General features: G+C 42.7%; 1 protein-coding gene across 7 annotated transcripts in view; it reads left to right on the forward strand.

Annotated features, from left to right (window-relative positions):
* Positions 1–9,495, forward strand: part of NIPA2 (NIPA magnesium transporter 2) — a 31,787-nt gene extending 22,292 nt beyond the window's left edge. For all 7 annotated transcript variants that reach the window (XM_032259989.1, XM_032259986.1, XM_032259992.1 and 4 more), the window contains 2 exons: positions 1,399–1,559; positions 7,817–9,495. In XM_032259989.1, coding sequence (XP_032115880.1) covers positions 1,399–1,559; positions 7,817–8,451 — 796 coding nt within the window. In that variant the 3' untranslated portion in view covers positions 8,452–9,495. The remainder of the gene's footprint in view (positions 1–1,398; positions 1,560–7,816) is intronic.
* Positions 9,496–11,703: the final 2,208 nt, after the last annotated feature.

The following is an 11,703-nucleotide window of genomic DNA, read 5'->3' on the forward strand; positions in this document are numbered from 1 at the left end:
TGGCTCACGCCTGTAATCCCAACACTATGGGACGCTGAGGCGGGTGGGTCACCTGAGGTCAGGAGTTTGAGACCAGCCTGACTAACATGGTAAAACCCCGTCTCTACTAAAAATACAAAAATTAGCCGTGAGCGGTGGCAGGTGCCTGTAGTCTGAGCTACCTGGGAGGATGAGACAGGAGAATTGCTTGAACCCATGAGGCAGAGGTTGCAGTGAGCTGAGAATGCACCACTGCACTCTAGCCTGGGCTGCAGAGCGATACTCCATCTCAAAAGTAAATAAATAAATACACTCATCTTAGCATTTATCTTTGAGTGCATGTGCACTTTGGTAGGGCTTGGTAGGTGATCAGTATATTTCTATGCCTGGCCTGGGGTGCTTGTTTTGAATGAGGATCTAAGACTTGTCCCATTTCTGCTTTTTAATGATTAGCCCAAACATTGCTAAGCCCATATTGAAGTCTGGATCTTGGTTACTGTTCCCAAAGTGGATTGACTAATTTTTATGTTTTTTTTTTCCCCCAAAAAAAACACTATATGTAAAATGGGGTTATGGTATGTTATTGCCCTTTACCCTTAATTTTCTTTATAGTAGACTGTTACTGTATTTATTGGTTTATCCTGTATTTTCTTTGTAGGGTTAGCTAAAACTAGCTATAAGTTATTAAAACCTGATAATTTAATAGGCAAATTGTATACAATTAAATGAACACATAAGAGGGGTGCATCAACCAATTGAAATAACTTAAGACTGAGCAAATTTTAAGCGTTGGTGGTTTGTATATAGATTCTTTTATTTATTTATTTTTTTCCTTTTTCCTTTGGAGATGGAGTCTCACTGTGTCACTCAGGCTGGAATGCAGTGGTGCGATGTCGACTCACTGCAACCTCCGCCTTCCGGCTCCTGCCTCAGCCTCCTGAGTAGCTGGGATTTATACGTGCCTTCCACCATGCCTGACTGATTTTTGTATTTTTAGTAGGAGGTTTCACCATGTTGGCTAGGCTGGTCTTGAACTCCTGACCTGAGGTGATTCACCTGCCTTGGCCTCCCGAAGTGCTGGGATGACAGGTGTGAGCTACCATGCCTGGCCTGGATATAGGTTCTTAATTAGGATATAAATTTATACAAATTCATTCTTTATTATAAATTTCATATCGACTTCTTGCAGTGGAAAGATGTTAAGTATACAGATGTAGTGTATGATGAAGCAAATGATTCCCTGGAAACATTTGCATGTTATGACAAAATATACTTTTTTATTCCCTTGGCGAAAACCAGAATCTTCATAAGTTCACGCTGTTTTATTTTGAGTTCAATGATTTAAATTATGAGTTTTATTGGTATTTGTAAAAGAAAAGTAGCTGATTAAAGTTCTCAACCTTTTTTCCTCTGTTTTAGTGCCATTCTTTCTTCATACTTTCTAAATGAAAGACTTAATCTTCATGGGAAAATTGGGTGTTTGCTAAGTATTCTAGGATCTACGGTTATGGTCATTCACGCTCCAAAAGAAGAGGAGATCGAGACTCTAAATGAAATGTCTCACAAGCTAGGTGATCCAGGTAAGAAAAAGAAAAGTCTTATTAGTCTTCCTGCAGTTTACTTTTTAACATAGTTTTTACTGTAATCAGAATTTGGTGTGACGTAAGGAGAGAGAACTCGTCCTTCCTGGTGGAAGAACAAATCGTAGTCGTCTTCCCTGCTTCCTCTTACCAGCCCCAAGCCTGTGTTTCTTCTGTTCTTTAACTCTGTATTTGTGAATTGCATGCTTATATTGCTAGTACTTAATTCCTTGGCTTTAGGCATTATCTGTTTTCTCTTTTATTGTTTATTTTATTTTATTTTTTTGAGATGGACTCTCACTCTGTCACCAGGCTGGAGTGCAGTGGCATGATCTGGCCTCACTGCAACCTCCCTCTCCCAGATTCAAGCGATTCTCCTGCCTCAGCCTCCCGAGTAGCTGGGATTATAGGCGCACACCACCATGGCCAGCTAATTTTTGTATTTTTAGTAGAGACGGGGTTTCACCATGTTGGCCAGCATAGTCTTGATCTCTTGACCTTGTGATCCGCCCACCTTGGCCTCCCAGAGTGCTGGGATTACAGGCGTGAGCCATCGCGCCCGGCCATCTGTTTTACCTTTTATCTACTGTACCTATATAGTTTATTTGGAGTATTTGTTTACATTATCGTTGATACATAACTTTATTCTTATCTTAGCCTTTATTATGATTACTTTTCCTTTCCTGTATGATTTTAAGTTTTTCGAGAACTAATATCTTGTTTGCGCAGTTCTTTATGAATTGATCAATGTATGGTGAAACTCTTCCCCAGTTGACTTATTCTACCCTCAGTAATTTCAAAGAGGTACTCTGTTTCATCTGTTTTGGAAATTTCTCTTGGTGCCTTCTGTGCGGCCTGAGTCTAGGTGGGTGTCTCCAGGCTGCCAGCACAGCTGTTATCTGCATGTCCCTTCAGCAGCTCCCTGGGGATTCCCTTCAGTTTGCTTTTTCTTGGATCCCTTATTTCCAGATTCCTGAGTTTGCTGCTTTATTTTGGTGGTGCCACTCTAGAGTAGACAAGAACAGGCATGAAAAGATGAGACTTTTCAAGACCTTGTTTATCTCAAAATGTCTTTACCCGATTGTGACCACCACTGTCTTCTCATTTCTGGTATTACTGCTGAGAAATTAAACAGTTTATTCCTTATCTTTTATATGCAACCAAGTTTTTTGTTTTTGGAAGCATGTAGGATATTCTCTTTCCCCATGGTGTCTGCAATTTCCCACTGACATGCGTAGATATGGACCCATTTATGTCCATTGTGCTGGGTGCCTGATGGTTGATTTTATTTTGAGACAGGGTCTTGCTCTGTTGCCCAGGCTGGAGTGCAGTGGCGTACTCTCAGCTCACTGCAGCCTTCTCCTCCCCAGCTCAAGTGATTCTTCCACCTCAGCCTCCCAGGTAGCTAGGACTACAGGTGTGTGCCACTATGTCCAGCCAATTTTTTGATTTTTTTGTTAGAAACGGGGTTTTACCATGTTGGCCAGGCTGACGTTGACAAACTCCTGACCTCCAGTAATCTGCCCACCTCAGCCTTCCAAAGTGCTGGGATTACAGGTGTGAGCTACTGCGCCCCACCTGATGGTGTGTTTTTCTTTCTTTCTCTCTCTGTCTCCTTTCTTTTTTTTTTTTTTTTTTTTGAGACAGTTTCGCTCTTGTCACCCAGGCTGAAGTGCAATGGTGCAATCTCGGCTCACTGCAACCTCTGCCTCCTGGGTTCACACGATTCTCCTGGCTCGGCCTCTCAAGTAGCTGGGATTTCAGGCGCCTGCCACCCATGCCCAGCTAGTTTTTATATTTTCAGTAGTGACGGAATTTCACCATGTTGGCCAGGATGGTCTTAACTCCTGATCTCAGGTGATCCACCTCAGCCTCCCAGTGCTGGGATTACAGGCGTCAACCACTGTGCCCTGGCCTGACGGGTCTTTTAAATTTGAAAATTTATGTCTGACTTTTGGGAACTGAATACTCTTTTGATATTCTTTCTTGTTTTTTCTTTGCAAGATTCTTACTCATCTGTTTATTGAAGTTCCTTTTTTTTTTTTTTTTTTTTTGAGACAGAGTTTCACTCTTGTTACCCAGGCTGGAGTGCAATGGCGCAATCTCGGCTCACCGCAACCTCTGCCTCCTGGGTTCAGGCAATTCTCCTGCCTCAGCCTCCTGAGTAGCTGGGATTACAGGCACGCGCCACCATGCCCAGCTAATGTTTTGTAGTTTTAGTAGAGATGGGGTTTCACCATGTTGACCAGGATGGTCTCGATCTCTTGACCTCGTGATCCACCCGCCTCGGCCTCCCAAAGTGCTGGGATTACAGGCGTGAGCCACCGGGCCCGGCCTTTATTGAAGTTCTTGACCTAGAACCCTAACCCTAACCTAGATCATTAGTTTTTTCCCCCTATTTTACCATTTTGTCTTTTTGCTCTGCCTTTGGGGAGATTTTCTCAGTTTTTTTTCCCCAGCCCTTCTGAGTTTTTATTTCTGTGGTTATATTGTAAATTTCTAAGAGTTTATGGATCCTGTTCTCTTGATTCCTAGTTACTTTAAAATCTTTGTCTGCTAATGTTAGTTTCTGAATTCTTTGTGGGCCCGACTCTGGGTGGTGTTTCTCTTCTGTTTTTAGGCATTTGGTTTTGTCTTTTGTCTTTTTTGCTTATTTGTTTTGTTTTTTGAGATGGAGTCTCACTCTTACTTGCCCAGGCTGGAGTGCAATGGTGTGATCTTTGCTCACTGCAACCTCTGCCTCCTGGGTTCAAGCAGTTCTCCTGCCTCAGCCTCCCAAGTAGCTGGGATTACAGGCGCGCACCGCCACGCCTGGCTGATTTTCTATTTTTTGGTAGAGACAGGGTTTCTCCATGTTGGTCAGGCTGTTCTCGAACTTCTGACCTCAAATGATCCGCCCACCTTGGCCTCACAAAATGCTGGGATTCCAAGTGTGAGCCACTGCACCCAGCGTTGGCTTTTTTTTTATTGAATGCTGGACATAGGATATTAGAAGGTGTAAAGGTTTTAAGTGATGTTTTTCTTCCTTCAGAGAGAATATAAATTTATTCTGGTAGGCAGAAGAGAATACGGCAGATCACCTTCACTCTGAAGGTGTTGTTTTAAGCTTTGTTGAGCCTGGTTTCTTTCTAGTTGGCCTTTCTTCTTCTTCTTTTTTTAAAATTTATTACATCCAGCCCAAAATGTCATTTTATTTTATTTTATTTTATTTTGAGACAGGATCTCACTCAGTCACCTAGGCTGGAGTGCAGTGGTGCGATCATGGCTCGCTGTAACCTCCGCCTCTTGGGCTCGAGCGATCATGTCACCTCAGCCCTCTGAGTAGCTGGGACTACACAGATGTGGGGTACCACATCCTGCTAATTTTTGTATCTTTTTTTGTTTGCTTGTTTTTGAAATGGAGTCTCACTCTGTCACCCAGGCTGGAGCACAGTGGTGTGATCTTGGCTCATTGCAGCCTCTGCCTCCTGGATTAAAGTGATTCTCCCGCTTCACCCTCCCAAATAGTTGCAATTAGAGGTGTGCATCACTGTGCCTGGCCCAATTTTTGTATTTTTTTTCGGTAGAGACAGGGTTTTGTCATTTTGGCCAGGCTGTTCTTGAGCTCCTTGGCTCAAGTGATCCTCCTGCCTCGGCCTCCCAAAGTGCTGGGATTACAGGCATGAGCCACCACACCTGGCCCAGTTTGCCTTTATTCTTGTTCATAACCCTGTGGCTCTCAACTGATAGCTTCGGATGTTGGTTTGGGCCCCGCCACCTAAGAGCTCCAGGGTCTGTTCCTCAGTAACTTGAGTTGCTCAAATCCCTGCTTTGCCCTGTGGCCTCCTGGCCAGGCTTTCCATTTGGCTCCTCTGACCTTGGCTGTGCGGCCTGTGTGGCAGGAAACACCATAAGTGGAAATGCACACAGAAATTTGGGTTCACTACTCTTCCTTTCTGGGTCTTGGTCCAGTAAGTCCCAGCTGCTTAGGCAGCCCCGGATTCCAGCTTGTTTTTACGGAGTCCACTCAGGCGTAGGCCGGTGTTGATGGAGCTTCATGCCGTCTCACCCCTTGCTTTAGCAGTTGCCCCAGGGGAGAAGGCAGAGGTACGTGTTGGTCTGATTTTTCTCTTTTCTCTGAATTTTGGCCCCTTAAGTCCTGGCTACTTTGATTGCTGTTTGATGCCCTCAAATGAATGTTCTTTTTGTTTGTTTGGGGTTTTTTTGTTGATGTGGATCCATTGTTGGTATTCAAGGGCCAGGTTCGGCTGTTTCATCATTTCTCTGAGGATCTTAATAATAGTTTTTCTTGTTTCTCTGAGGATATTAGTTTTTTGTTTTTAGAGGGACGGTTGTTTATTTTGAAGCTTTCCTCATCTACGTGGGAGAAACAGGGGCCTTGCGCTTTTCCGTTTGTTTTGGCTTCACTCCACTGCACTGGACAGGAGACTCCTTCAGCCAAGCTTCACTTTCAGTCTTGCCTTTACCCCACTTCAGAGACACTGTACCTTCTGAGCATTCTGTGCTGTAAACTGAATTGCTTTTTAATGTTTGATCACAGCTGATGTGTAGCATTCAGGTTTCTTGGATCTGTGTATCAGTTATTAGCCTTTGCTTTCTGACTTATAAAGTATTATTATCTTCGGTTCTCTCTTTTTTTTTTTTTTTTTGAGACAGTCTCACTGTTTTTCCCAGGCTAGAGTGCAGTGGCACGATCTTGGCTCATTGCAACCTCCGCCTCCCAGGTTCAAGCGATTCCCCTGCTTCAGCCCCCCAAGTAGCTGGGATTACAGGCGTCTGCTACCGTGCCTGGCTGATTTTTGTATTTTTAGTAGAAACGGGGTTTCGCCATGTTGGCCAGGTTGGTCTCAGACCCCTGACCTCAAGTGATCTGCCCTTCTTGGCCTCCCAAAATGCTGGGATTAAAGGTTTGAGCCACTGCACCTGGTGTCTGTTTTTAATTTTGTATATTTGTGTCTTTAAAAATCCTGTTACCGTGTGTTAGTGGAGTTTGAGGAAGGACGAGTAAATTCCTATGACTTCTGTGCCTCAGTTTTCTCATCTGAAGATGTTGGTAGTATCTGACACAGGGTAGTTGAGTGCAAATTGCTGAGAAAAGTGCCTGGCCCACAGTGCTACACAGTTACTGGCTGTTACCATGCTGGCTTCAATTCTCTGTATCAGCCAGAACCCCAACGGTATCTTTCAAGTTATCCAGTTGACTTGCTGGTTACTCCAGCAGTTGTCTGCAAATTTTAAAAAAAGTTTACCCCTTTTAGGGAAAACCTGATGAATAACTCTTTTCTTTTTAAGATGGAGTTTTGCTCTTGTTGCCCAGGCTGGAGTGCAATGGCGCATTCTTGGCTCACCACAACCTCTGCCTCCCGTCCTCAAGCGATTCTCCTGCCTCAGCCTCCCGAGTAGCTGGCATTACAGGTGCCCACCACCATGCCGGGCTAATTTTGTATTTTTAGCAGAGACGGGCTTTCTCCATGTTGGTCAGGCTAGTCTCAAACTCTTGACCTCAGGTGGTCCATCTGCTTCAGCCTCCCAAGGCACTGGAATTACAGGTGTGAGCCGCCGTGCCCAGCCGCATCTATAAATTGTTGGGCATTCAAGGCCACCTCGTGGTTTCTCCTCCCCCATTTCGGTCTCTGTTCTGTTCCCATTGTCCCTGTTGCCTTGTGAATTAGAACACTTCAGTAGGCATAAAATGCTGCTTCAGAAATGTTAAGGGTGTGACAGTTTGTGACTCTGAAGCACACATTAATATTCAGTGTGTACACTAAGTAAATTTTTGTGGTTGTGAGTCTGCTAGGGCAGCAAAATGAAGCTGATTTTTACTTCCAGGTCATACCTTTTCTCCCTATTCAGTTTCTTATATTTTGTTTTGGATACTGTGTTTAAGAGCAGCCAACCAGCTGGGTGCGGTGGCTCACGCATGTAATCCCAACACTTTGGGAGGTTGAGGCAGGTGGATCACGAGGTCAAGAGATCGAGATCATCATGGCCAACGTGGTGAAACCCCGTCTCTACTAAAAATACAAAAATTAGCTGGACGTGGTGGCGCACACCTGTAGTCCCAGCTTCTTGGGAGGCTGAGACGGGAGAATTGCTTGAACCTGGGGGGTGGAGGTTGCAGTGAGCCGAGATGGTGCCACCGCACTGAAGCCTGGTGACAGAGCAAGACTCTGTCTTAAAAAAAAAAAAAAAAAAAAAAAAAAAGAGAGAGAGCAGCTAACCATTTGACTCATGTAACTTTTCTTTGCCTCCTTCAGGTTTTGTGGTCTTTGCAACCCTTGTGGTCATTGTGGCCTTGATACTAATCTTTGTGGTGGGCCCTCGCCACGGACAGACAAACATCCTTGTGTACATCACAGTCTGCTCTGTGATCGGCGCGCTTTCCGTCTCCTGTGTGAAGGGCCTGGGCATCGCCATCAAGGAGCTGTTTGCCGGAAAGCCTGTTCTGCGGCATCCCCTGGCCTGGGTGCTGCTGCTGAGCCTCCTCGTCTGTGTGAGCACACAGATTAATTACCTAAATCGGGCCCTGGATATATTCAACACTTCTATCGTGACTCCAATCTATTATGTATTCTTTACAACATCCGTTTTAACTTGTTCAGCTATTCTTTTTAAGGAGTGGCAGGATATGCCTGTTGATGATGTCATTGGTACTTTGAGTGGCTTCTTTACAATCATTGTGGGGATATTCCTGTTGCATGCCTTCAAAGACGTCAGCTTTAGTCTAGCAAGTCTGCCTGTGTCTTTTCGAAAAGACGAGAAAGCAGTGAATGGCAATCTCTCTAATATGTATGAAGTTCTTAATAATAATGAAGAAAGCTTAACCTGTGGAATCGAACAACACACTGGTGACAGTATCTCCCGAAGAAATGGAAATCTGACAGCTTTTTAAGAAAAATGTAATTAAAGGTTAATATGTGATTATGAAGTGAATTTGAATATCAGAATGTGTCTGAAAAAGCATTGTCCTCAAATAATGTTCTTTAAAGGCAATCTTTTTAAAAACTTCACTCATTTGGATCACGAAATTACTTTTTTCTTCTATTTAAACAATGGTAGCTCACTAAAATGACCTCAGCACATGACGATTTCTATTAACATCGTATTGTTGTAGAAGTATTTTACATTTTCATCCCTTCTCCAAAATCTGAATTCACTAATGACAGTTTTAAGTCTATAAAAATGTTTTATTTTTCCATTGGTGATGAAAGTCTGAAATGTGCATTTGTCATCCCGATTCCATCAAGCTTTTTTATTTTAAAAAAGAACACAGTTATCCCAATACATTATCCTATGATTTACCTTACCTATAAAAGTGGCTCCTGTTTGATGATTGGTTTTATTTTTGAAATATTAAGGGAAAACTAAGTTAGTGAATGAAGGAAATTCTTACAAGACAAAAAAAAGGGCGGAAATCACCACAAGGAACTATTTCTCAGGTTGTGATCTCTCACCGTGAATCCGGCTTCCTGTGTGCATTCGATGGCCGCCTTAGCACCTCATCAGACCAGCGCCTCCTGCCTGTTGTTGCAACCTGGCCGGGTTTATTCTTCAGTTGCCCTAATCCCATGCTGCCTGGAACCTTGATGATTACCGTTTTACATCAGCTCTTGTACTTTTTAGTATATTTTCATAATGAGTTATACTGTCATTTAGACTTGGAACAGCTCTCAGAAATAGAAGACTAGGGTTATCTCTTATATTTAGCTCATGTTACAATAAAAAGTTGAAAAGAAGTTCTTTTCTAAGTCTGAATGCTTAGAACAGACTTAAAATGTTTATAAAATATGGTCTGTTTGTACCAAGTATTTTGCTTAAGAGCTCCTTTGGGCCACTATATATTTTGGTTTCTAGAAAATGTTTATGAAGAAGTTGATGGAAAATTGCAAACACATGCAGAAAAGGTAGAATAATAAAAAAGGTCTAATGAACCCCATGCAGCTGTTGAACTTGTCCACTCATAACCACTGACTGGCCTTTAGTATTGGCAGAGTTAATTTCCACCTGGTGATGGGAAGAGAACGTTCATCTGTTCCAGTCCGTGGCTCCTGCCTGGAGGTTACCCAAAGGTGCGTCAGTGCCAAACCATCAGTCCCCGAGAGTCTCCCATGCCGACGGTGCTGGCATCCCGTGCAGCCACCATTGGCTGCATGGAAAGTCCCTTTTTTCTGAGTTTAGTATTGGCCTTCTAAGGAGCTGTTTTAGATGTTTTTCCTAACTGCCTCTTTCCGTGTCATTTAATACTACAGATGTACTCTATATCTGTTTATATACTGTACCTACATCTGTGCTTTGTATATAAAAGAACCAGTTTTCACCCCCTTGAGGATAGAGGCCTTGTTGAACATATATAGGTTAATAAAAAAAAGCTTTTTCTAATAAAAAATTCTTAGTTAACATTTTATAGCACTTGAGATTGTCTTATACCTAAATATTACATTATATATTTGGTATGTAATTAAGCCTTATAAAACTTGGTAATTTTTTTTTTTTTTTTTTTTGAGACAGAAGAGTCTTGCTCTGTCGCCAGGCTGGAGTACAGTGGCATAATCTCGGCTCCCCGCAACCTCCGCCTCCTGGGTTCAAGTGAGTCTCCTGCCTCAGCCTCCCAAGTAGCTGGGACTACTCGCCCAGCTAATTTTATATTTTTTTTACTAGAGACAGGGTTCCCTGTGGTGGCCAGGATGGCCTTGATCTCTTGACCTCGTGATCTGCCCGCCTCCGTCTCCCAGAGTGTTGGGATGGATCAATTATAGGTGTGAGCCGCTGCACTAGGCCAAAACTTGGCAATTTAAAGTAATTTATCCATCTGTTTGTGCCCTCTTATTTCCTTGAGCAGTGGTTTGTAGTTCTCCTTGAAGAGGTCCTTCACATCCCTTGTTACTTGTATTCCTAGGTGTTTTATTCTCTTTGTAGCAATTGTGAATGGGAGTTCATGATTTGGCTCTGTTAGTCTGTTACTGGTATATAGGAAGGCTTGTGATTTTTGCACATCGATTTTGTATCCTGAGACTTTGCTAAAGTAGCTTATCAGCTTAAGGAGATTCTGGGCTGAGACGATGGGGTCTTCTAAATATACAGTCAATTCATCTACAAACAGGTACAATTTGATGTCTTCTCTTCCTATTCGAATACTCTTTATTTCATTATCTTGCCTAATGGCCCTAGCCAGAACTTCCAATACTGTGTTGAATAGGAGTGGTGAGAGAGGGCATTCTTGTCTTGTGCCAGTTTTCAAAGGGAATGCTTCCAGTTTTTGCCCATTCAGTATGATACTGGCTGGGGGTTTGTCATAAATAGCTCTTATTATTTTGAGATATGATCCATCGATACCTAGTTTATTGAGAGTTTTTAGCATAAAGGGCTGTTGAATTTTGTCACAGGCCTTCTCTGCATCTGTTGAGACAATCGTGGTTTTTCTCTTTGGTTTTGTTGATGTGATGGATTACGTTAATAGATTTGCCTATGTTGAACCAGCCTTCATACCCGGGATGAAGCCGACTTGGTCGTGATGGATACGCTTTTTGACGTGCTGTTGGATTCGTTTTGCCTAGTATTAAAGATTTTTTGTATCAATGATCATCATGGATATTGGCCTGAGATTTTCTTTTTCAGTTGTGTCTCTGCCAGGTTTTGGTGTCAGGATGATGCTGGTCTCATAAAATGAGTTAGGGAGGATTCCCCCTTTTTGTATTGTTTGGTAGCAGCTCCTCTTTGTACCTCTGGTAGAATTTGGCTGTGAACCTGTCTGCTCTATTAATTGCTGCCTCAACTTCAAACCTTGTTATTGGTCTATTCACGAATTCAACTTCTTCCTGGTTTAGTTTGGGAGTGTATACGTCTCTAGATTTACTGGTTTATTTGCATAGTGGTGTTGGTAGTAGTCTCTGATGGTAGTTTGTATTTTTGTGGAATCGGTGGTGATATCCCCTTTATCATCGTTTTATTGCATCTATTTGAATCTTCTATTAGTCTGGCTAGTGGTCTATTTTGTTGATCTTTTCAAAAAACCAGCTCCTGGAATTAGTGATTTGTTGAAGGTGTTTTTTGTGTGTCTGTATCTCCTTTAATTCTGCTTTGATCTTAGTTATTTCTTGCCTTCTGTTAGCTTTTGAATGTGTTGGATCTTGCTCCTCTAGTTCTT

Source organism: Sapajus apella, unplaced genomic scaffold (genome assembly GCF_009761245.1).
Source record: "Sapajus apella isolate SASKATOON/1434 unplaced genomic scaffold, GSC_monkey_1.0 scaffold113, whole genome shotgun sequence".
NCBI lineage: Eukaryota > Metazoa > Chordata > Mammalia > Primates > Cebidae > Sapajus > Sapajus apella.